At 37.7% G+C, this 20,666-nt stretch overlaps 3 protein-coding genes across 3 annotated transcripts; 1 reads left to right on the top strand and 2 right to left on the bottom strand.

Annotated features, from left to right (window-relative positions):
• Window positions 1–5,093: 5,093 nt before the first annotated feature.
• Window positions 5,094–9,726, bottom strand: LOC101300308 (protein TIFY 8-like). The gene is made up of 6 exons (XM_004291373.1): window positions 9,262–9,726; window positions 8,339–8,529; window positions 7,784–8,235; window positions 7,591–7,678; window positions 5,677–5,905; window positions 5,094–5,386 (listed from the first exon to the last, which is right to left on the bottom strand). Exons 1-6 carry the CDS (start codon window positions 9,530–9,532, stop codon window positions 5,298–5,300), a joined length of 1,320 nt encoding a protein of 439 aa, XP_004291421.1. The 5' UTR covers window positions 9,533–9,726; the 3' UTR covers window positions 5,094–5,297.
• Window positions 9,727–10,917: 1,191 nt separating this feature from the next.
• Window positions 10,918–14,114, bottom strand: LOC101314438 (pentatricopeptide repeat-containing protein At5g11310, mitochondrial-like). The gene is made up of 3 exons (XM_004292917.1): window positions 14,076–14,114; window positions 13,231–13,711; window positions 10,918–12,947 (listed from the first exon to the last, which is right to left on the bottom strand). The coding sequence occupies exons 1-3, from the start codon at window positions 14,112–14,114 to the stop codon at window positions 11,719–11,721; spliced, it is 1,749 nt and encodes a 582-aa protein (XP_004292965.1). The 3' UTR covers window positions 10,918–11,718.
• A 6-nt stretch (window positions 14,115–14,120) lies between these two features.
• On the top strand, window positions 14,121–16,521 carry LOC101300021. The gene is made up of 6 exons (XM_004291372.1): window positions 14,121–14,283; window positions 14,362–14,475; window positions 14,855–14,908; window positions 15,473–15,535; window positions 15,720–15,782; window positions 16,093–16,521. The coding sequence occupies exons 1-6, from the start codon at window positions 14,131–14,133 to the stop codon at window positions 16,126–16,128; spliced, it is 483 nt and encodes a 160-aa protein (XP_004291420.1). The 5' UTR covers window positions 14,121–14,130; the 3' UTR covers window positions 16,129–16,521.
• The last annotated feature ends 4,145 nt before the right edge of the window (window positions 16,522–20,666 follow it).

Raw genomic sequence — 20,666 nt, 5'->3', positions numbered from 1 at the left:
CTCTCTCTCTCTCTCTCTCTCTCTCTCTCTCTCTCTCTCTCTCTCTCTCTCTCTCTCTCTCTCTCTCTCTCTTCCCCCTCTAGATCAGAGCTCGACACCAACTCTAGATCGGAACTCGACGCCGGCGTCGCCTATGCCGGTGCCTAAAGGACGTTCCAGAACTGGCCGGAGACTTCGTCGGAGTAGCATGCGAGCAAAGCTCACCGATCTATGCCACGACTCCACAGCCGCCTTGGACGGTGGATTCAGAGGCTGCGGTTTGTTCTGGTAGCGTCTATGGCAGGCAGAGGGGCAGATCCGGCAGATTAGATCGAGGAGAAAGAAGGACTCCAAGGCCAACGACGTCGTCGTCCCACTGCCGAAGCTCCAACTCACTACCCGGCTCGAATTGGCACGATCCATTGACAGAGGAAGGGTCGCATCAAAGAGAGGAAAATAATCCTACCGTCGTCGTCGACTAGGTCCGCCGGAGTTGGCCGCAAAAATCGGGTCGGCGGCGGGTCAGGTTAGGGTTAGTGTTTCTATCGGGAAGAAAAAGGGATGATGGATTGTTGGTGATGATGGTGATGATGATCAAAGCTTGTTTATATGTGTGTGTTTGTCCTTTTCTGCTACTGTTGAGATTGGAAGGATAATTTGCTGCTACTGAGGTATATTGGAACGGTAAGTTGTTATTATTGGTGTTGAGATTTGTTGGAATGGTAATTTTCTGCTACTGTTAGAAGGGTAAATTTATAGATGAGTAGTAAAATTCAACAGTAACAGCTGTGGAGTCGACATAAATAGACAGTAGCAGCTTTGGAGTCGACAATAATAGACAGTAGCATATTCTAAATAGATAGTAGCATGTTTGTTTGGTTTTGGAGAATTTCCAGAAAAAATTGCAATAGCACCGGCAATAGCACCTTTTGATCGGCAGTAGCACCTATTGATCGACAGTAGCACATTTTTGTTGACAGTAGCACATTGCACATTTCTGTCGACAGTAGCAGTAGAATATGTATTGAATGGTATTCTAGTAAAATTGTAGTGACAGATGTCATGTGCATATTAAATTGTCCTAATTTGTTATTTTTTGTCCTTAACTGTATAAGAAAATATGTAAAGGATGTATTTGTAAAATGAAATTTAGTTAATAACTAATATGTAATTTACTATAAAAACTACTCTTGGCCAGCTAGGTAACTCTTAACCGTGGCAAGCTCTTTTTAACTCTTTCTAATCTTTTTTTTTTCCTCAAAACCTCTCTTATAATGTGTTAAACAACAAGACACTCCTCAATCCCACCACCCCATGTTTTGTTGTCCAACTAGATCACTATTCAGTTTCAAAACTTTCCAAAAAAACAAACCGATGAAGTGTTTTGATTGCCGCCGACAACTAAATGAAGTTATTCTGCAAAAAAATGTGTTCTACACTATCAATGCATAACGTTATTGAATTTCCGGTGTGAGATCCCAGATGCACACTCTAACTAGTCAGGAACTTCTCTGCCGACAAACGTAGAAGCATGGAACTTCTGTACGTCCGACGTACATATCAGCAGGATTCACTATTTGCCGACAAGAACTATTTACATGATTTGAGAATATCATTGACATCTATGCTATTGGATGAGGCAAAACCTTCAACTTCACGTAGCAAATATAGTTAGTGGGCATGGCCATTTGCTTTTGTGTTTTGATAAAGGAGGTGTGGAGATGTCATATATGTTAAGGTTGACCAAATTTGCAAAGCTCACATTATGAAAATGTGAAGCTCAAGGGGGTGACAAATTATGAGTGCAAGAGAACTTTGTTTAACCAAGTGCATCATTAATCGGATAAATATATGTATTCAAAGTTCTACTTCAACGACCGGCCATTGAATTGATCTATGATTTACAAGTGACCGGTTTTTTTCCATATACTCTGACGACAAAATCTTTTATATTGCGAATATATGAGTCAAATAAGATGTTTACTTTCACGTTGGTATTATTATTATTATTATTATTATTATTATTATTATTATTATTATTATTATTATTATTTAAGACATTTTACTTGAGACAAAATTCATGATGAAAAGTATATGTGGAAACGTTCTTTTATGACTCGGACATCCCTAGAAGCTTGAAAAACCGAGTATGCTTGCAATATAAGTAATGTAGGTATGAGAAAATAGAAAAGTCCATATGTGGTCAATGATATGACCATAGTCATCATTTGTGATCATTAACCTTTGATTAATTTTGAGATAATTAATTAGTACGGTTCTCCTTAATTATTCTAGTGCATGTTTGGTTGTCAGGACTAATTAGTATTGTTCTAAATAAAGAGTCTAATTTGGTTAGTATCATGTTTGGTGTCACTAGGTACTAAAATAAATGAGTTTATGTAACACCTTATTTTCATTTTAGGCTCATTAGATAGTGTTATTGTGAGTGCTCAAATTTGTTATCCTTAAATAACACTTTTTAAACCTCAAACCAAACATACTACTCTAATACGAGGAATTTTTCAGTCCTCCTGGAGGACCACGTGGCATACTGACGTGGTCCTCCTTGCCAATGATAATTTAACACGTAGTCTTTTATATAGTTGAATTAAAATGTAACTATTTTGTTATTTTGAGAAAAGACATTGTTAGGTTCTCCGCCGAATGAACCAATCTTCACTGCAAGAAACACGACGTCATCTCCGTCGAGAATGATATGCCAAAATGAAGAGAAGCCCGACGGCGGAGATAGGGGTGAATGTAACCGGGTTATCAAATATACAAATCTCCATCGTCTTGTTGCTAATATCTCCCACCTCCTATGCATCAAATATACAAATTGTATTTGAATCTCAGAAGTTAGAATCTTCCACGATATATCATCATCAAGATCATAATCGGTCTGACCATGTAGAATTCTAGATCCATACAACTTCTCATGGAAAAGAAGACCCCAAGGAATAGCTTTTTAAATCTTAAAGAATGGCTCTTTGGGAAAACTCAGTGTTGTCAACATGCTGCAAAAGTTTCTCTGGGTCTGCAGGATTTACACAAAGCTTCAATATCATCATGTGGATTTTGGTGAATGGGGTGCTAAGATTTGTGTTTATGGATGAGATAGACAAATAATCAAACGATTCAATCAACAATATTGGAATTTCATCAACTTGCCTCTTGTGAGTCTTGTCTCATCCTCTTATCCCAGAAATCATAATAATATTCTATGAATTGGGAATGCTTTGCATGTTCACAAGAGCATCAATTATCAAAGAATTTAAGCAGAAGAATGCAATAATAGATGAGTTGCTGGGGAGTATCGGCAGAGGGAGGTGCAGACCTTGAGACACAAAATAGTCTTTTCTCAAAGTAGCAGAATTAGTTGTATTTTAATTCAATTATATAGAAGGCTACGTGTTAAATTATCATTGGCAAGGAGGACCATGTCAGTATGCCACATGGTCCTCTGAGAGGACTGAAAAATTTCTCTCTAATACCATGCAACATCAAACATGGGTTAATATTAGTGCAACTTAAGGCAACCCACATGAGTCTAGGACAATCTTAACAAATAAGGAGGTGTAATATAGTACTAGGTACCAAACGTGCGGCTAAAGTCTTAGGCGGCAATACCCTCACCAATATTGTTAACAAAGTCAACTGCTACTTCTGAATTGGAATGGCATATCACGTAATCATGGAAGTTAATGCGACACTAGCTAATTTCATATCTAAATCACTTTGAACCAAAATTGCACTTAGAACTTGGAAAATGGATGGTACCTGGTGGGAGTATTGGATCTATCTACAGTCGTAGATATGTGGAGGATGGAGCATCGGTTGAGCAATCAGTTTCTTCAGATTTGGTCGCTTGGCTTCTGTTGGTGGAGCCAAAGATTACAAATGGGGTGTCACTATATGTTATTAACCTAAATATGAATTCATTTGGACTAACTGATATGTAATTACAAAGAAGAAATACATGTACAAGCCAAAATACCACCAGTGCCTTGTAAGCCGGTAATGGTGAATCCCTCACTGTCTGAAAGTTCAGCGGGAATAGGTTTTCCTACAACATCTGAGGAATCCGAGCTCGATGATGGGCATCGGCTTTGTAATTTTTTTTGTTCCCATGTAACTCCTATTAGTTGATCCTTTGTTTTAATACAACCTTCCTTGGAGGGTGGATTACACAGTGAAGCATAACCATGAATTGTCCAAGTTTTGGCAGGAAATCTTGAGTTAAAATCTGAGTTAACTGAGTGAAAATCCTTTTACACTTCGATAGCTTGACAAACTTACCGTGATTCAGCCGAGGAAACCAACCCTGTAATAGGAATAGTAACACAGATATGTGCCTACAGCCTAGGTCATTCATGTGCTGGTACAGCCATAGTCTCAGTTATGTTTTCAAGCCTGTAGTTATCATTCCAAGTTAAAAATGAAACATGAATGTTGAATTCCATCCATGCATGTATGCAACCCAAAGTGCATATGTTATATTTGATGAAACATACATCAGAATTAAGAATCGGTCACCACTTCTCCATGGCACTCGATCGACTCTTTACACCACAATGCCCTAATAATTAAGTTGAACAATCCAGCCATATATTCCTCTCTCTGCCGAATATAATGAATCACAAATCATTGAGACCGTTCTACAACAGCTTGAGGTTATATTGATTATCTAAGTCTTGCATTGATTTCCCACTGCGAGCAGGAAAGCACTGCATACGAAAGTGAGCTTTTGACCCAAGGACTTGAAAGATTCCAGTTCTTCAAATTTTGTCTTTCGTTTTTCTGATCTTTAGGGAGGAGAGTGTCGAGCACCTCATCAACATTACCAGAGAAAATCATTTCTTAATCTATCTCACTGCTAAAGAGAGGAATACACAGCAGACAATCGCCAGTTGATACGAGTTCTCAGTTCTCAGAATCCGCTAGTATCGATGGTAAATGCTCTCAAAGATGTCCTTGCTTTGTTACTCACGACCATTATCCATCAATCTGTGAACTGAAATTGGTTTCGGTAACGTTGTTTTCCTGCATGAAACCCAGTTATTACCTTATATAGTTATATTAGACATTAGAACATATACTTGCTTTCGATCTGTGCAGGAAAATCACTTCAAATTTTCAAGCTTGGGACCTGTAATGGTGACAGTAGTGGTTCAACAGGAGGCTTCTAAAATAAATTCAAAATTATAGGATCAATATTGTACAAATTAGAAACACCGAGACCAAGCTGGGATATTGGACAACTACTAAAGTGAAATTTTTACTGTATCCTAGAATTTGAAAAATAAAACTCTTTAACATCACAGTTCATTTTTTTCCTTAGAACCGGGCTCTGTAGCTTGAACTGGGTTTCTTGTATCTTTGGCTAAATTGCTACCCTGGTGACCACCTACAACCAGAAACCGGTAATCAATGACATAATACAGAAAACAAAAAATGCAAGGCATTGAATTATCACAGTAAAAGTGGCAATACAGCATGTCATCACAAAAACTATTGAAATTATTTTTTACCAAATCAAAGATAAGTTGAACTATCTAAAATCAAATTTGACCGCCACTTCAGTTGGCAAATCATGAATAAAACAAGATGGCCAATATTGTGGGTGAAGGCAATCATTGACCACCCTACCAACTCAACCATCCAACTAGAGATAGTAGAATAGTTTTCAAAGATCACCTGCGGGTGTCAATATCCGATCAGCAAACCCCGCTCCAGGACTTGAATTTCCAGGAATAGACAGCCTCCCACGGTACTCTCGTACAAATCCTACATTACTTGCCGTACCAGTTTCAACCTCTCCACTAGGCATGTGACTTTCACAACCTGGCTTCACGGTAGGTTTTAGTGAGTAGGTTGTTGACCAAGATCCTCCATTTGATCCAGCTAAGGCCATTATGACATCCGCCTGAGAAGCAGTGACCACAAAGATGTCAATTGATTACAAACTGGGAAATGGAAAGAATGAGTTCGAACAATGTTGGCAATATACAAATGATTGTTGATGAACATGGAAGATTGAATTGTCTCTGTTTGTGCTATATCACAATTTCTCAACATGACAAAATCAAATGAGCATAAATCAAGACATCAGAGACTTGATAGCATGAGTTGAACCCTTCAAAGTTTAAAAAGGTTTAAGCCTTAGAATCTTCTCAACTCATCTAAAGCAATTCCTCCCTGACTCCCTTTTCCCAGTCTTCTCAATTTGGGACTTGATCTCATATGGATCTCAAGAAACAACAAATAAAGGTAAAAAACCAACTCATCACAATATAACAGTGAAGCCACTATGACTTGATGATGAATGACAGATAATCGTACAGGAAATCCACTGCTGAATGTATAAAGTAAAACACTAGTGCTCCACCACCAGAATGAGTATAGAAAAAATATGAAGAACTTCACCACAGAAAATAAAAATTAGGTAGAAATGAACTTCCTCTCACCAAACATGAATCGTTCGACTCACTATGATATTACCGACACATGACTATAGGAGTCACACTTTCATATATTTTCCTTTGTTAGACTTACCTAACACAAAACAACTAAAAACACTTCATCACTGGCAGTGAACTGCATTAGCTCATTTTTGGTAATGAAGTATGTAGAAGTGTGTAAATGTCTAACAAAATAACAGAGAATCTAATGCCGTATAACATCTAAAAATGATTTGATTAATGATAGTTTGTCTTTCCACATCACTAAATATAACCAGGACAAATGAAACTGCAAGTAGCAAACCTGACCAAAAATAACAAGCAAAACCAGGCAACACCAAGAATAATGCAAGTACCAAACCTAAAATCATTGCAGACCCGCTAACCCGAGTGAGCATCCATATACTGTCCTATATTCATTCCTGAAGACGGTACTAACGGGTTGAGGACCCTATCAGCAAGGCTTGTGGCCAAAGAGCAGATAAATACCACAGACATAACATGCAGTATGAAATCTTTTAGGGACTTCTACTGATAAATTCATCAACCTCTATTATTGAGAACTTGATAGAAAACGCTACTTGCCCCATTTTTCAATTTCCAACCAGATATTTCTCAACAGAGAGGGGACCAATAAGAGTCCCACAATATCTATAAAGAGTACCTGGTTTCTGCTAGGAATTCTATATGAGCCTAATCCCACTGTTTTATTATCTAACTACCAGGACAACCATAAAAAAAACAAAAAAAAAATTAAAACAAAACTAATAAGCTGAAGAAAATGTTAAGATTGTTTGATAGTATATGAATTGCTTTATACCCTTAAGGTGCGCATCTCAGACTGTATAATGAGTAGGGTTAGAAAATCACAAGGCAAAACGCATTCAATAGAAATACATTGCTGATGCAAATTACAGACTAGACCAATTGATTTTATCGAAATGCAATCATGACACAAGTCAGCCAATGTTGATATCACTCATATACATTCATTACAAAGCTTATTTGTAAGTACTTAGTACAAATGCATATTAAATCATGACAACAAGATTCCAAGCAAACATATACATAAATATACAGCATATCTATCCATAATGAAAATAAAAAAGGGGCGTTATCTTTAGTAGAATTAAAGAATAAGAAAGAAAACCTTGTTTGGATGGACATCATCAAAAACATGAGCTTGACCGCCATAAAATATGGTCATCTGCCGGTTAGCAGATGCAAATCCATGCCGACTGCCATAACAACATAATAGAAAAATACAGCATCAATTTCCTTACTTAAAGAGAAGAAACAAAAGCAAGTAAATAATTTAGTATTTACTATGCAATAAGATTGACCTTGGAGTCAAAGGTTCTGGCTCTAAAGTATTAATCCCAGATTTTTGCCTGCTGCTGCTAGGCAGCACCACAGATGAGTTTCTATCAGAACCACCACTGCTAGCATTGATGGCACTCAAAATACCTGGCCCTTTAATACCAGTTCTAGATCCCTCATCAGCAGCTAAGTGAGAGATATTATTTGGACCAGTATTTGCATCCCTAGACCTGTTAGAAGGTAATTGATGAATGAAGGGTACAAAATGACCTCCTCGTGGAGGGTATTGCGCCGCACCACCCAAATTCATGGGAGTAGATCGTTCCCACTTGGAAATATTGGTATCAACTCTACCGCCATGTGGAGTCTGAAATATAAGATTAGCAGAAGTTGGCCTCATTGGCTGGCTGGTAAAGACTGCTTCATCGTCAATGGACCTTCTAGGTCGCTCTCCCCCAGTTCCATTTCGAAACATCTGAATGTCATGACAAATACAAGCATTAGATTAGGCATTTGTAGACAGGTTGTTCACCTTATGCAAGCATGGAACATAATCGTTGTAATGCGGGAACTCCTACCTTCATCAAATGTGAGCTCTCAAGGGAGTCAGAACCCATACGAGGGATCCCATCTCTGGAGGAACCCATAAAAGTAGAGTCTGAATTGCTTCTCTTACTGCCTAGTATTCTATTACTTATCTCAGGCCCAGAAATATCGCTCCTCGGACCATAATATGGAATCCCCTCGAGATGATTTCCAGCTTGTCTTTCTATTCAATACAATGAGACAACAAATCAAAGTCAGAAGTTGAAGTGTACAGAATCTCCATCTCAGAAAGGATATGCACATCAGATTATGTTGATAATCAGCAATGCAGTACAACAGCAGGTTTCGAAAGTACTAGTAGTGTTCACTTATTGAACACACAGATGAAAAAGCCATCATAAACAAATGCTCATCAAAACGAGGTCTTTACTACATCTCAGTCACATCTTTGATAACTGCTCTCAAGTTTCTCCATGCCTCAAATGTACACGACAATCAAAACCAAAACCACAATGTACACAAAGCAAGCGAGTATCATGTTCTGCATACCTAATTTTAAATGCTCCAAACAAACATGCTCACAAACATATAGATAGTCCAAAATGACAAAGCCGCAAAGAGAAAACTAAGCAAAAAGTCTTGCCATTCATTCAACATAGCCATAGAAACAAAAATAGCTGCCAAACTCCTTACTGACCTCACTAACTAATCCATACCATAATCATAAAACCAACAACCCCATCTTTCTTATTTGCATGTAGACTCTCATTACTCACTCCCACATCATAAAGTTCCAAACTTTCCTACATCCCATCAACACCAAACCCCCTCAAAGACTAGAAAGACACAACCGTTTTTTGAACTTCATTTAACAAAACTTAAAAACAAAAACATGGGTCATTATTTTACTTGAACAAAAAGGAAGAGTCTTTCTGGGAAATGAGGAGTGGCTCACCGGAACCCAGATCAGAGGTGGTGGAGATGGGCCCACGGCCACCGCCGGAGGATCCGCCAAGTGAAGCAGAAGCGGAGTCAGTAAGCCTGGAATCAGATCCTCCTTTTGAGCCCAAAACAACAAGGGAATCAGTAGAAGGCTTCATACCCAGAAAGTCATGAAACATTGGGTTCACTGATTGGTCTTCTTCTTCTGCTGCTTCAAGCTTGAGCTTCTGCTGTTTTTGGGTAGTGGCATTGTTGCTGGGCTGAGCCATGTTCAGTACGGCCATCTCAGAGCCATAGTACCACTCACTCACTCTGGTGCAGTGTGGGGTGTAAAGACAAGTAAAAGAGAGCGCGATTTTCAGGAAAGGGAGAAAGAAAAAGAAGCAATTAAAAGCAAAAGGTGGGTTCTTTGGGGGAAGTGAGTGAGTGATACTAAGTAAGTAGGGGCTGAGATTTTTCTCTCTCTCTCTCTCAGTAAATGCTGTGAGGGTTGTTTGGTTCTTCTGTGAGAGAATATATGTTGGGGGTTGGAAGGTGTGTGCTTTGTTTTCTGTTTTCTTCTGGCAATTATTTCTCTTGTTTGCATTCAGAGAGAGGAGAAAAGAGTAGAGAATACAATGCAATGGGGTTTGTGTCTGTGTGTAAGCACTAACGTGGCACACTGACACTGCCTACTTTTCTTCCCTTCATGCCTATTTGATGAAAGAATCCCCCATTTTTGAATTGATTTTTGGTATGAAGGCGTGGCTTTAACCGATCAAGGGTTTTAGAATGTGTCAATCTAGTTGTTCTTGAGAGTTTGAATTCAGTTTGTGTCAAAGGAAGTGAAGTTTAATACTTTTGTTATGGTGTTCTTAAATCTTTCGTAATATTACTATAAGGTTTACGATATTTGTCGGTATTTGTTGATTGGAGTCTATAATAACTTTTTTGTGGATGATTTTATGTCACTCGAGCTACTTATGATCGTAACACAATACTTTTACAATAATAGCATAAGGTCTATCAAAGACTCCAAATGCAGCTCTATAATTTTTAGTCGTTTATATGAACAAATGTCTAACATGTTATCATATCAAACCTTTTGATCTCCATGACAATGGTTTGTCAAACATGTTCATCATTCACATCCATGTTGTGCATAAAGGGAAATCAAATGAAAGAACTACTCGATAGCAACTTGGTCATGTTACGGATCTTGGATAAGAGACGCTCCAAAATTCTCACTCTAGAGGCAATTACTCCTCAGCTATAATGGGGTTTCAGCAAAAAGAAAACAATAGATTAGAGTACATTATACATACTCCAATTACAAAAAGAAAACAATAGATTAGAATTCACTGCATTCATCACCTGGAGCTTAAATATGAAAAATCAAGATCATAAGCTACTTTCGAAGTTAAAAGATGGATAAAATATAACTCCTATAATTTCATTTCAAATTGTCTAAAATTTTGTCCCGAGTGGAGAAGTGCTATGATTTTTCAGCAAGAAATGGCGAGAGTGGGCGAGAAGCACAGATTCTCTGCTCAAGCACCTTTGTTGACTGCACCCACCATAGCCTATTACACCAGATGCAGATGCTCTTCTCTTCTTGTACCCAAGAAAAACCGATGCCGTCGTTTTCCGACTTGGGGCATAGTGCAAACCTCCTCATCCCCAAACCCCAAAGCCTAACCTAATCCATCCTCGTTTCTCTTGCCCATCTCACTCAAACATCATCATTTGAAAACCAAGTGATTAACTATTAATCACATGGTTATCATTACCTAACGGACCCTCCAAGTGGCTATTGGTAAACTGGTAACTAAGTCCTCCTTGTGCGTAAGGTAATCATTCCTCCTTTTCTTTGTCTTGGAAGTTCTGGTGAGGTGACCCAAAGATTCCCACTCAAGCACACCTGAACGTACTAATGCAATTCTGCACCTTCGGTAGCCTACAGTGTTGGATAAATCTTAAGGCTTTTGCCCAATGGGTTCTGGGGGAGTGGGGGTTGTGTAGTTATCTCGGGAAAAACTACGGCGAACTGAAAGATGTACTATTAGCCAGCAAAAGATAAAGGCATATCTTATGATCTGGTGAAAGCAAATCTGATGACAATACAATGAAATCTATCTCCTCAGGCTTTTTCCCAATTGCCCTTACAGGCCTTTTATCATGGATGATGATTTGACTAGGGCAATCGAAATAAGTGCCACACACTGTGAATCCATTCCACCATGACCAACACTACAAATGGATGATGTGATCATGAGTGTGATGACATTCATCCAACATGTACAAACTTCTAATAACTAGCTTTAATAGTGAAATGAGCTAAAGCTTAAAAGTATTTAAGCAAACATTTCACTACACTACAACAAACTACAAAACTGTTGCTTCAGTAGATAACTGGTGTTTACCTTCCCTGCGAAGATTGCCAACCGCATCCAAACCTTGAGCACTGTTACCAGAGAATGGAGAAAAGATATCATTTGATGTTAGCTTTTGTCTTGATATCCTCTATTAACCGGTTTGCTCTTGATTCAACACTCTCCGGCGAACTTCTATGCTTGACGAGTTCTCTTGGATCTGAACAAGTTTTCAACACCTTAGACATTGCTTCAGCCTTCTTAATTATAGATTTTCTCCTTTCATGAGATTCATCTCTATCTTTGACATATGTATTTGGCAACTTTGTAGAATGAGGAACAGAAGACATCAGGGCGCACAGCTTTCGTGCCATTTCAGTCATCCCTTGTTTCCTTAGTTCATCATTCATGTTCTGGAAAGTTAGATACTGCGGAACTAAACCCTTGCGTATCATGTCCTCAAACTCTGACAAAGCTTCTTTGAATTTATTCATCTTGCAGAGCAAATGAATCAACATGGTACTCGTAGCTAGATCCATATCGCATCCCCTAGTTCTCATTTCCTTGCTAACTTGAACAGCCAAATCCAATCTTCCCTCTTCACATAACATCTTCAACAAAAGATGGAAAGTAAGACGATCTGGGGTATACCCAGATTCAATCATTTTGGTATAGAGGTTCATTCCTTCCTCAATTTTCCCAGACTTTGAAAAGTACCTAAAGAAATAGTTATAGGTTGCTGGAGTTGGTACAATACCCCTGCTTATCATCATCTTAAGAATCCTACTAGCCTCTACAAGATTTCCAGCCTTGCAGTAGCCCTTTACCAGAGAATTATACGTTGAAATAGTGGGGCCTGATTCCAGAACCGAAAACCGCTCCATCATACCCCATGCCTCCTTGAACCTCCCAGCTTCCCCCAAAGCATCAATTATTGGATTGAACACAATTGCATTCGGCTCAACTCCTTCCCTTCTCATCTCACCCACCAACTCCATTGCAATTTCAGGACGACGCATCCGACAATATCCTTCTACAAGTGTACCATACGTCACAACACTAGGTTTCACACCGTCACTCTTCATCTCCACCCAAAGCCGCTCTGCCTTCTTCAGCTTCCTCGATCGAAACCACCCATTCAACAGTATATTATAAACCCGAACAGATGGAATCCAATCTCGATGCGACTTCCTTTTCCCATCAAAATACTCTGTAGCCACCCTCACAAGACCTTCCTTACAAAGGGAATCCAGTAAGATTTCAAACAAACTCATTTCTGATTCAGAACTCAGAAATGAGTCTAAGTTAGTCGCAAATTCAAAAGCTCGAATTGCTGATTGCGGTTGACCTGCATAAAATACACCACCACCAAATAATAATCAAATCAAAAGTAAACCAAGCTGTCAGTAACAATGCCAAGAACAAGTCCCCTCCTAATCCAGCCATAACGAAACTAATTCAGCATACAAGTAATCTAAGACCAACATTATGCAAAATTAACTACATTTGCGCAGAATTCAATCTATTCTACAGCTTGAAACTCAGCGCAATTTATAAAACTTCAATTCCATGTAGTATTGCATATTCAGTTAATTTGATATTGTACAATCACATTGGGTGCAACAATGTACCTGCACGAGCATACCGTCTGATCATGATCACGAACGCATCAACAGAGACCAACCCAGCCTCCTTATCTCCGCCGATTCGATCCAGAATCATAGACCACGCAGACTCAAACTCCCTAGCCTTGGCAAGCACATTGATCACTGAGGTGAAGAGCTTCACTGAGCACCGAAACCCCGGCTGCTCCTCAGCCCAAACAAACAGCGTGTGCAGCAATTTCGGAGACGAATCGAAGTGGTCGAACACAGCCTGTACCAGACTCGGACTCGGGTCGATTCCGACCCGGTCCAATGCGCTCCGAAGCGAAGCACCGGGAAAGATGCTTGGGTCGGTGAGGAGCTTAGTGATTGTGGAGAAGTCATTTTCTGAAAATTTGGGGTCGAAATTAGGGTTAGGGTTTGGGGGAGGGAGAGTGGGAGGCGGTGACGGCGGCGGCGAGAGCGAGGGCCACTTGATAAGGGGGTTGCCAGGTACGGAAAGCCATGACTGTTCGGAGAGGGATCGTAGAAGAAGAAGGGTAGGGTTAGGGTTAGGGTTAGGGTTTGGCTTGAAGAAGATGAGAGCCAGAGAGAGAAAATGGCGGGGTTTCTGTGAGAGCATTTACAAAGAAGAAGAAGATGAACTAGTCTCAGCTCCAGTGAGCCCTCCAAATTCTGTTGCTGCACAAATTGAAGTTCCTAAAATACCCTTCAATAAATTCTGTTGATTTGGGCCGAGTTATACCCGACCCGAGTAACCGCCTAGCGGGCCTGAGAGTCCGCCTAGCCCACCGTCTAGGCGGTTTCCTTTAATTTTTATTTTATTTTATAATTATAACATTTAAAATATTAAATAGCCCAAGATATAAAACTTGAGCAATTATACTAGCGTCAAGGCTTATGGCTTGCATGCACCTCACAAACGCCATGTCGTTCCGGCCGGAGCGATTCTCCGGCGCCGGAAAATACCACAAGCCAGCTGATTTTCTTCCGAGAAGGAAATCGGTCTTAATCTCCTGCGCCGGAAGTTCGCCGGAATCGCCACCGAGTAAGCCGGAAATTGAGCTCGAATTTATAGCGGTAAGCACTACCAACTCGGAATTTAGATTGTTGTGTAATTTAGAGAAGTTGATGTGTTTGGATGGTGGGTGGAAATAGCCGAAGCCGGAGAACGACGGGTCGTACGCGGTGGAGAAGGCGACGGCGATAAGTGGGGAGAAGCTCCTGAGGAGCATAATGAAGGATAACAAGATCGAGCTTTACGCCACGTATGTGAGTGCTTCACTGGTCCTTATTTCACCACCTCACTTTGCACCCCATGCGCATTTTAGTTATTTCCAATACGAGTTTCTATAACGCGCATAGTGTATCTGGGCCTGAAATCTGACCCAATGACATGTCCAATTTTTTTCGATTGAAATGATGACATGTCCAATGAAATATGCATAGATAGACCCAAAAAAAAACAAACAAGAATCACATTGATGATTTTCATAGTGATTTATATTTTATAGCATGTCTGAATGTCATATTTTCGAACTCTTACCAATTCTTGGCCATCGAAGAAAAATGGAGTAGTGTCTTGATGATGAGCAGTTTAATGAAAGCTTTAACAATGTGCTACTTAAGAGGTATTTCCGATTTTGAATAGGGGAAACTGATGAACTGTGGAGGTGGTGGAAGCTGTGGGACTTGTATTGTAGAGGTATGATATTCTAACATTTATAATATTGATTACATTTCCTCTAGTTCTTTTGAATTGAAAGTTGTGGAAGGTGTGAGGTTGTGATCTATGAGGATATACGACAGCTCCATAAAGCCTAGTGATACTAGCAAGTATAATGTAAAATGATGCCCATATGCAAGTAATGCAACTTTAATTTGTAATTGAAAATGATAAAGGTTTAGAGGGATTGACCAAATTGTTAACTGCTTTCTGAGAGATAATGTTTCCAGTGTTTGGGAAAAGCTGATGAACTGGTATAGCTTGGTTCTTTTCTTGGTATAGAAGTCTCTGTAAGCTACATGTTACCCTCACATGATTCACATCTATACTTTTTGAGCTTAACTAGAAGCACTTTTGTAAGCTCTTCATATTAATGTAGGATATGGTTTATCTTTCTAAGTGTCAATACATATTACAGATAGCATTGACATCAAAATTAAAGACTGACTCTGTGAACTGTGGAATTTATAAACCATAAGCAAAGCTCCAATCATAATGGTCCTCAATTCTTCATCTTCATATGGCATCCATGCTTTTGTGCAGATTATTGATGGGAAGGATCTTTTAAATGAAAGAACGAATGCTGAACTCAAATATTTGAAAAAGGCAAGTCTCTCCAAATAGAGTAAAGTTTTGACATTTTTTTCCTCCCTATTTTTTCCAATGAAAAATGTGATATAACAAGTGAGGCATGCACTTTGCAAATCTCAAGTCATGTGAATTACTTTGGTGGCTCAATGCCCATACTCATGAACTTTCTGGTTGTTTTGAAATTGGTTAAAACACACAGAAACCTGAATCTTGGAGACTAGCTTGCCAAACTATTGTGGGAAATAAAGAAAATTCTGGGAAGGTACTTTTCACTTTTCTCCTTTTATCCATTTGATGTGATGCATTGAGACTGTTAGGTGATTAGTGCACTAAAAAGTTCCATAATATGGTGTGTATTCCCCTTTAAAAAGAAATGTTTTCCTTACATGTCGATGATATGGAAATTAACAATCTTCTCCACGCTCCACAATCTTCATATCCTGGACAAAACAATTTCTACTTTATCAGACTTCATTTAGCTTTGCTGCATTGGTTATACTTGTGTGAATCCAAAACTAGAGTTACTGTTACTTGTTGTTTTCCTAACAGATGTTTCTGGTTTCGGGTTGCAGGTTGTTGTTCAGAGGATTCCCCAGTGGAAAAAGTAACAGATTCCATGCCATTGCTATTATAACACCTAATGGTAAAATGTTTTAACTTGGAATGCAAATATCCTCATATCTATGTTATTGGTTACTCCATTGAGTACCACATAACAGATTTAGTGTTCTTGTTTAGAGGTCTGTATCACTATTACAATACCATTTGTAGACATCTATATCATCATCTGTCACTACGAAATGTATCGTAATCCATGTTCAATTTGAACTGCAATGCTTGTCTCTGTTACCTACCAAGTACCAGTGTCTATGGCTAAGCTTCCATACTTTCTGTGAATAAGTTAGGAGATTCATAAAAAAAAAAGGTCCCGAGGTCAAACATGATGTGGAGTGGGGAAGAAGATAAGGAAGGAGCGCAAATGGGTGTCTTTGGCTGTTGTAAAGTTGTGGAACTGTGACAAAAGCCCCATAATTCCTACCTTTATAGGTCGATATCTGTATTAATATCTTCTTCTGGTTTGAAATGTTTTGTATTTCATTCATCATGCAAATAAATTAGTCCTTGATTTGAACTTTTGAAGCACCCTTTTCTCCCATATTTGGATCTTTTGGGACCCCAATTCATAAATTTTCTCTTTGTCTATTTAATTCCTCATCTACTGGGTTTGGGATACTTCATTTCAATTTCAATTGGACTTTCACTTGTGAGAAAAGTTGTTGGTCCACAACATATGACTGAAGATAGAATGATGGACCACTGCTGGCTTTTTGATCTGCAAAGTAAATGGGCTGGTAGGTTAGTGAATAAAAAAGGTCCCAATATTAATGGATAATAATAATAAATTTGAAACATTTTTGGTTTTGTCTTTGATGTATAATGCGTGGTATTTTTCAAGTAACTATATAATCTCCTAAAGAGCAAAAATGTGTGTGCGTATATATTTCAAGAAACACTAGACCCAAAATAAATGGCCACATGTTACAAACGGAATTAAAAGAATGAAAACACAAAGTATCGTGTAACCAAAAAAAAAAGAAAACACAAAGTATCCGAACTCGTAGTGGAAAAAAATGTAATTGTAATTGAAAAATCAAATTATTCAAACAGCAAAGAAACTAACCAATTTAGCGATTGACTAGATTTATCATTTATTGAGCTTGAAAAACACATACAATAGGGCCTAAACTAAACAAACCCTTAGTAAGTCCGAAATTCTATTTGACACCAAACAACTTGCAAGAAACTCATAACGTCATTTATGAGTCAAAGAATCTATGTCGCTCTACTATGGTTTCAGACACACAGGCTAATGAGGGAGTGATTCTAGTGGCCGGTGGTATATGGTTTCTTGCTTCCTTAACGTATTTTATCATAAAATCCATTTTATGTACTTTCATGGTCGTATATGTGTCACCAATCTCGTATCACCGTTGTGTATTAAGCAAATCAAATCATGTTTCCCCAATAATAAAACTAAATTACGGTATTTTACTCGAATTTGAAGCTAAAATTATAAGATCATTGTGGTATTTATTCATAAATTATAAGCTTTCCTTTTTTTTTTTCTTCTCATGTTATAAATGTTAAGTTATGCATTAGATTGTCTTCCATAGATGCACAATAAGGTGTCGTTTGGTATAGTTTTACAAAACAGTTTTCTATATTTCAAAAACAAAAACGATCATAATTTGCGTTCGGTTAACATTTTCTAAAAACAAGAAAAACAATTTTTGGAATACGAATTAAGAATTAGGCAAACAATTTGGAAAACATCTCTGACATGTTTTCCTTGTTTTCAAGAATTAGTTTTCATACCAAACCTAAACAACTAAACATCAAAACTAGAATTCCTTAACTGGATCTCATCGAACACATATATCACTTCTTGCATAGGCATATCACCATTAACACTATCGCACCTAAGATCATGAATTAATTATTTTATTTTTTTTCATAATCAAGAACATGAATTGATATGATATGGATAGTTTTTGAAATGAGAGAGCTATAAACAACAGTTTGATTTTGATATCATCAACATCATGAGATTGATTTTTCTATTGAAAATTGGATACTTCATACCCAGAAGCTAGATTATTTAGAATTTATATAGACTCAATTTGAAATTGAAAGAATTACCCTCAGAAATATTCATACCCAAATGGGTTCATTGTCGATTCAATTCAATTTATTGCCGCTTCCATTCAATTCATAAGTCTTGAAGAAATTGAAGATGGATGAGAAAAACAAAAGCAAGAAGATGGCCTGCAATAAATTATTAGATTGATAGGTGATACTTGATCGAGATAAACTTCACCATAATTGGGTCGTAGATGAAAAGATTCCATAGGAGTTCTAGGACAACTGAACATGTTTTTACTTTCCAGTTTTGGTAAAACTCTTCTACAAGTATGCTACCAGACACATATTTAAATCCTAAAAAATACATAATTTAATTATCTGTTTTCATTTTATAAAACAGTTTTTATAAAATGAAATTGTAAAACATTACAGGACAGACCCTAATACTCTAGCCATCCTTAAATGACTGAATGTGGGATCATCCAACCTTTGTGGTTGTGGATCATCCATAACCTAAGGTTACCATAAATTCCCATTTCCTCGCACAAAACGCATCTTATTTAAGCCATGAACATTTTACATTGAATGTCCCATTTCCACAGCTAGTAAAACCAATTAATCAGAGGCTGCAACAACCACAGGAAAAAACAATTGATTAGGCAATTTCACCTGAAATTTGGAAACAATTAGCAATAAAACATCTTAAACCCTTCCCAATTATGCTCAAATTAAAAAGCAATGGATACATTTGTCCAACAAAACAAAAACAATGAATACAATGTTAAAGATAAACCCTAATTATAGCTGAGTTAGATTTTCAAAATCTAATTGGGTTGAGTTGATTCATGAAATTTGATTTCCATTTCCCTCCCTAATTTTGAAACCAATCATAATCTACATCATAAGCTGTCTGTATTAGTGTTGGCGCACTCTAATTGTCACAATCAATTTGTCCTGGAATAAGAAAAGAAAGTCTCAATTTGTCTCTGATGAACCAGTGTTACATGTCTTGATCAAACATCATCAAAATGGATTCGTCATAGCTTAATTTTATACCTATATTTAACAAAAATGTCAACCAAAATTGCATCATCGATCAAAGCATAATCAATTTTTTCACATGTATTTGTCATAGAACATCACATATAATTATTGGCATGTTAAGCTACATCTTCGATTTTGCAGTGTCAAATATCTTGCTCCTTAGTTCATGCGACTTAAGACTATGGTCTTTATTTATGTACAAATTAGATCTACATCAATCTTAAGTTCGAACACCTTTTCCACCGAAAAAAAAGAAAGTAGATCTTGCATCGACAAAAGATCATAACAAATTTGTGTTTATCCGTCTTAGATTTCGTTAAATATTTTTTCGGCTGGTTGACCTAACGATGTTAAAGTAACTATTTACTTAAAAAAGTAAAAAAAGAATACAGAATTTACTTCGAGTAACTATCTTTCCCGAGGTTAAAGGGTGGTTCTAGACGTTAACCATGTGATAAAGACTAGACATGGGTGAGGTCTTGGTCTTGGTCGGGTAAGATTGAGCCTTTCATTAAAGGGTCCTACTTTGGGAGTTGGGACACTGTTTATATTGGCATCTAGCTATACTAGGGTGAGTGATAGACAGAAGGATCAGAGGAGCCCTTTTCAAATTTCAAAGGCCCCCCAATTTTAGGGTCAGCATGCCCTTGCTTGTAGTAGAGTCAATGTTATATAAAATGAAAATGATTCAAATGTTAATAAGTTAATAATCAAATCGGTGGTTAGATAACTAAGATTTGTAGGCTACTAGACTTGGTGAGCATTTCACATTATCATTGCTTAAATTATGACCATAATGACAATAAGAAGATTTTTTTTTTTTTGAAAGGGACAATAAGAAGAATTTAGTAACAAGGAACCCATGACTCACTTGGGGAAAAATAAAAATGAAAAAAGGAGAAACTGAGGAATCAAATTTAAGTACACTGATGAGTTTTGTCGATTGTAGAATCTAATCGTTATTTTTTTTATGGAATAATTTGTTAGGCAGGTGGACGCGCATCTCTGAAGATCACATTTACCAAAACACATTGCGTCCAAAAATTCAAATCAATTTCCAACTCCTAAGTGCGCGGACCATCAAACACTTACAATCTTTTGTAAACCGCTCATTTTAGTCGATGAAACATTGAACACTTTTAGCTCTCGCGTTTCAATTACAAATTCTTTTTCCCCCAAAATCTAATACTTTACAGGTAAAATGATTGAATTCAACCGATATAAAAACACATATTAAGAAAAACATTTATGCCCAAATTGATGATGCAACAACTATGACCATATGCAAAGGTAACCTTCACGAATATACAATCAAATCAAATCATTCATATCATTCATATGAATCACACGAGTTCAAACAAGGAAATCCAGTAATACTTCCAAGACTATAGGCACAAAAGACAGAAACATATATATTTTGCTCTGTACTTTTCCTTCCATAGAAAACTAAACAAAAACA

Source organism: Fragaria vesca, linkage group LG2 (assembly GCF_000184155.1).
Source record: "Fragaria vesca subsp. vesca linkage group LG2, FraVesHawaii_1.0, whole genome shotgun sequence".
NCBI lineage: Eukaryota > Viridiplantae > Streptophyta > Magnoliopsida > Rosales > Rosaceae > Fragaria > Fragaria vesca.
The sequence above is the reverse complement of the archived record's forward strand: the minus strand, read 5'-3'. Positions and strand labels throughout refer to the sequence as shown.

Excerpts from the sequence above, each read along its gene's own strand:
- LOC101314438 (XM_004292917.1), bottom strand. The coding sequence starts at position 14,114 with ATGCAAGCCATAAGCCTTGACGCTAGTATAATTGCTCAA. Across the intron at positions 13,712-14,075 it reads ACGCTAGTATAATTGCTCAA|TCATGGCTTTCCGTACCTGG; the intron begins GTTTTATATCTT and ends CTCTCCGAACAG. Across the intron at positions 12,948-13,230 it reads CAGACGGTATGCTCGTGCAG|GTCAACCGCAATCAGCAATT; the intron begins GTACATTGTTGC and ends TATTTTATGCAG.
- LOC101300308 (XM_004291373.1), bottom strand. The coding sequence starts at position 9,532 with ATGGCCGTACTGAACATGGCTCAGCCCAGCAACAATGCCACTACCCAA. Across the intron at positions 8,236-8,338 it reads AGAGCTCACATTTGATGAAG|ATGTTTCGAAATGGAACTGG; the intron begins GTAGGAGTTCCC and ends CATGACATTCAG. Across the intron at positions 5,387-5,676 it reads TCGGATATTGACACCCGCAG|GTGGTCACCAGGGTAGCAAT; the intron begins GTGATCTTTGAA and ends TTCTGGTTGTAG.
- LOC101300021 (XM_004291372.1), top strand. The coding sequence starts at position 14,131 with ATGTCGTTCCGGCCGGAGCGATTCTCCGGCGCCGGAAAATACCACAAG. Across the intron at positions 14,476-14,854 it reads TCGAGCTTTACGCCACGTAT|GGGAAACTGATGAACTGTGG; the intron begins GTGAGTGCTTCA and ends GATTTTGAATAG. Across the intron at positions 15,536-15,719 it reads AACTCAAATATTTGAAAAAG|AAACCTGAATCTTGGAGACT; the intron begins GCAAGTCTCTCC and ends TAAAACACACAG.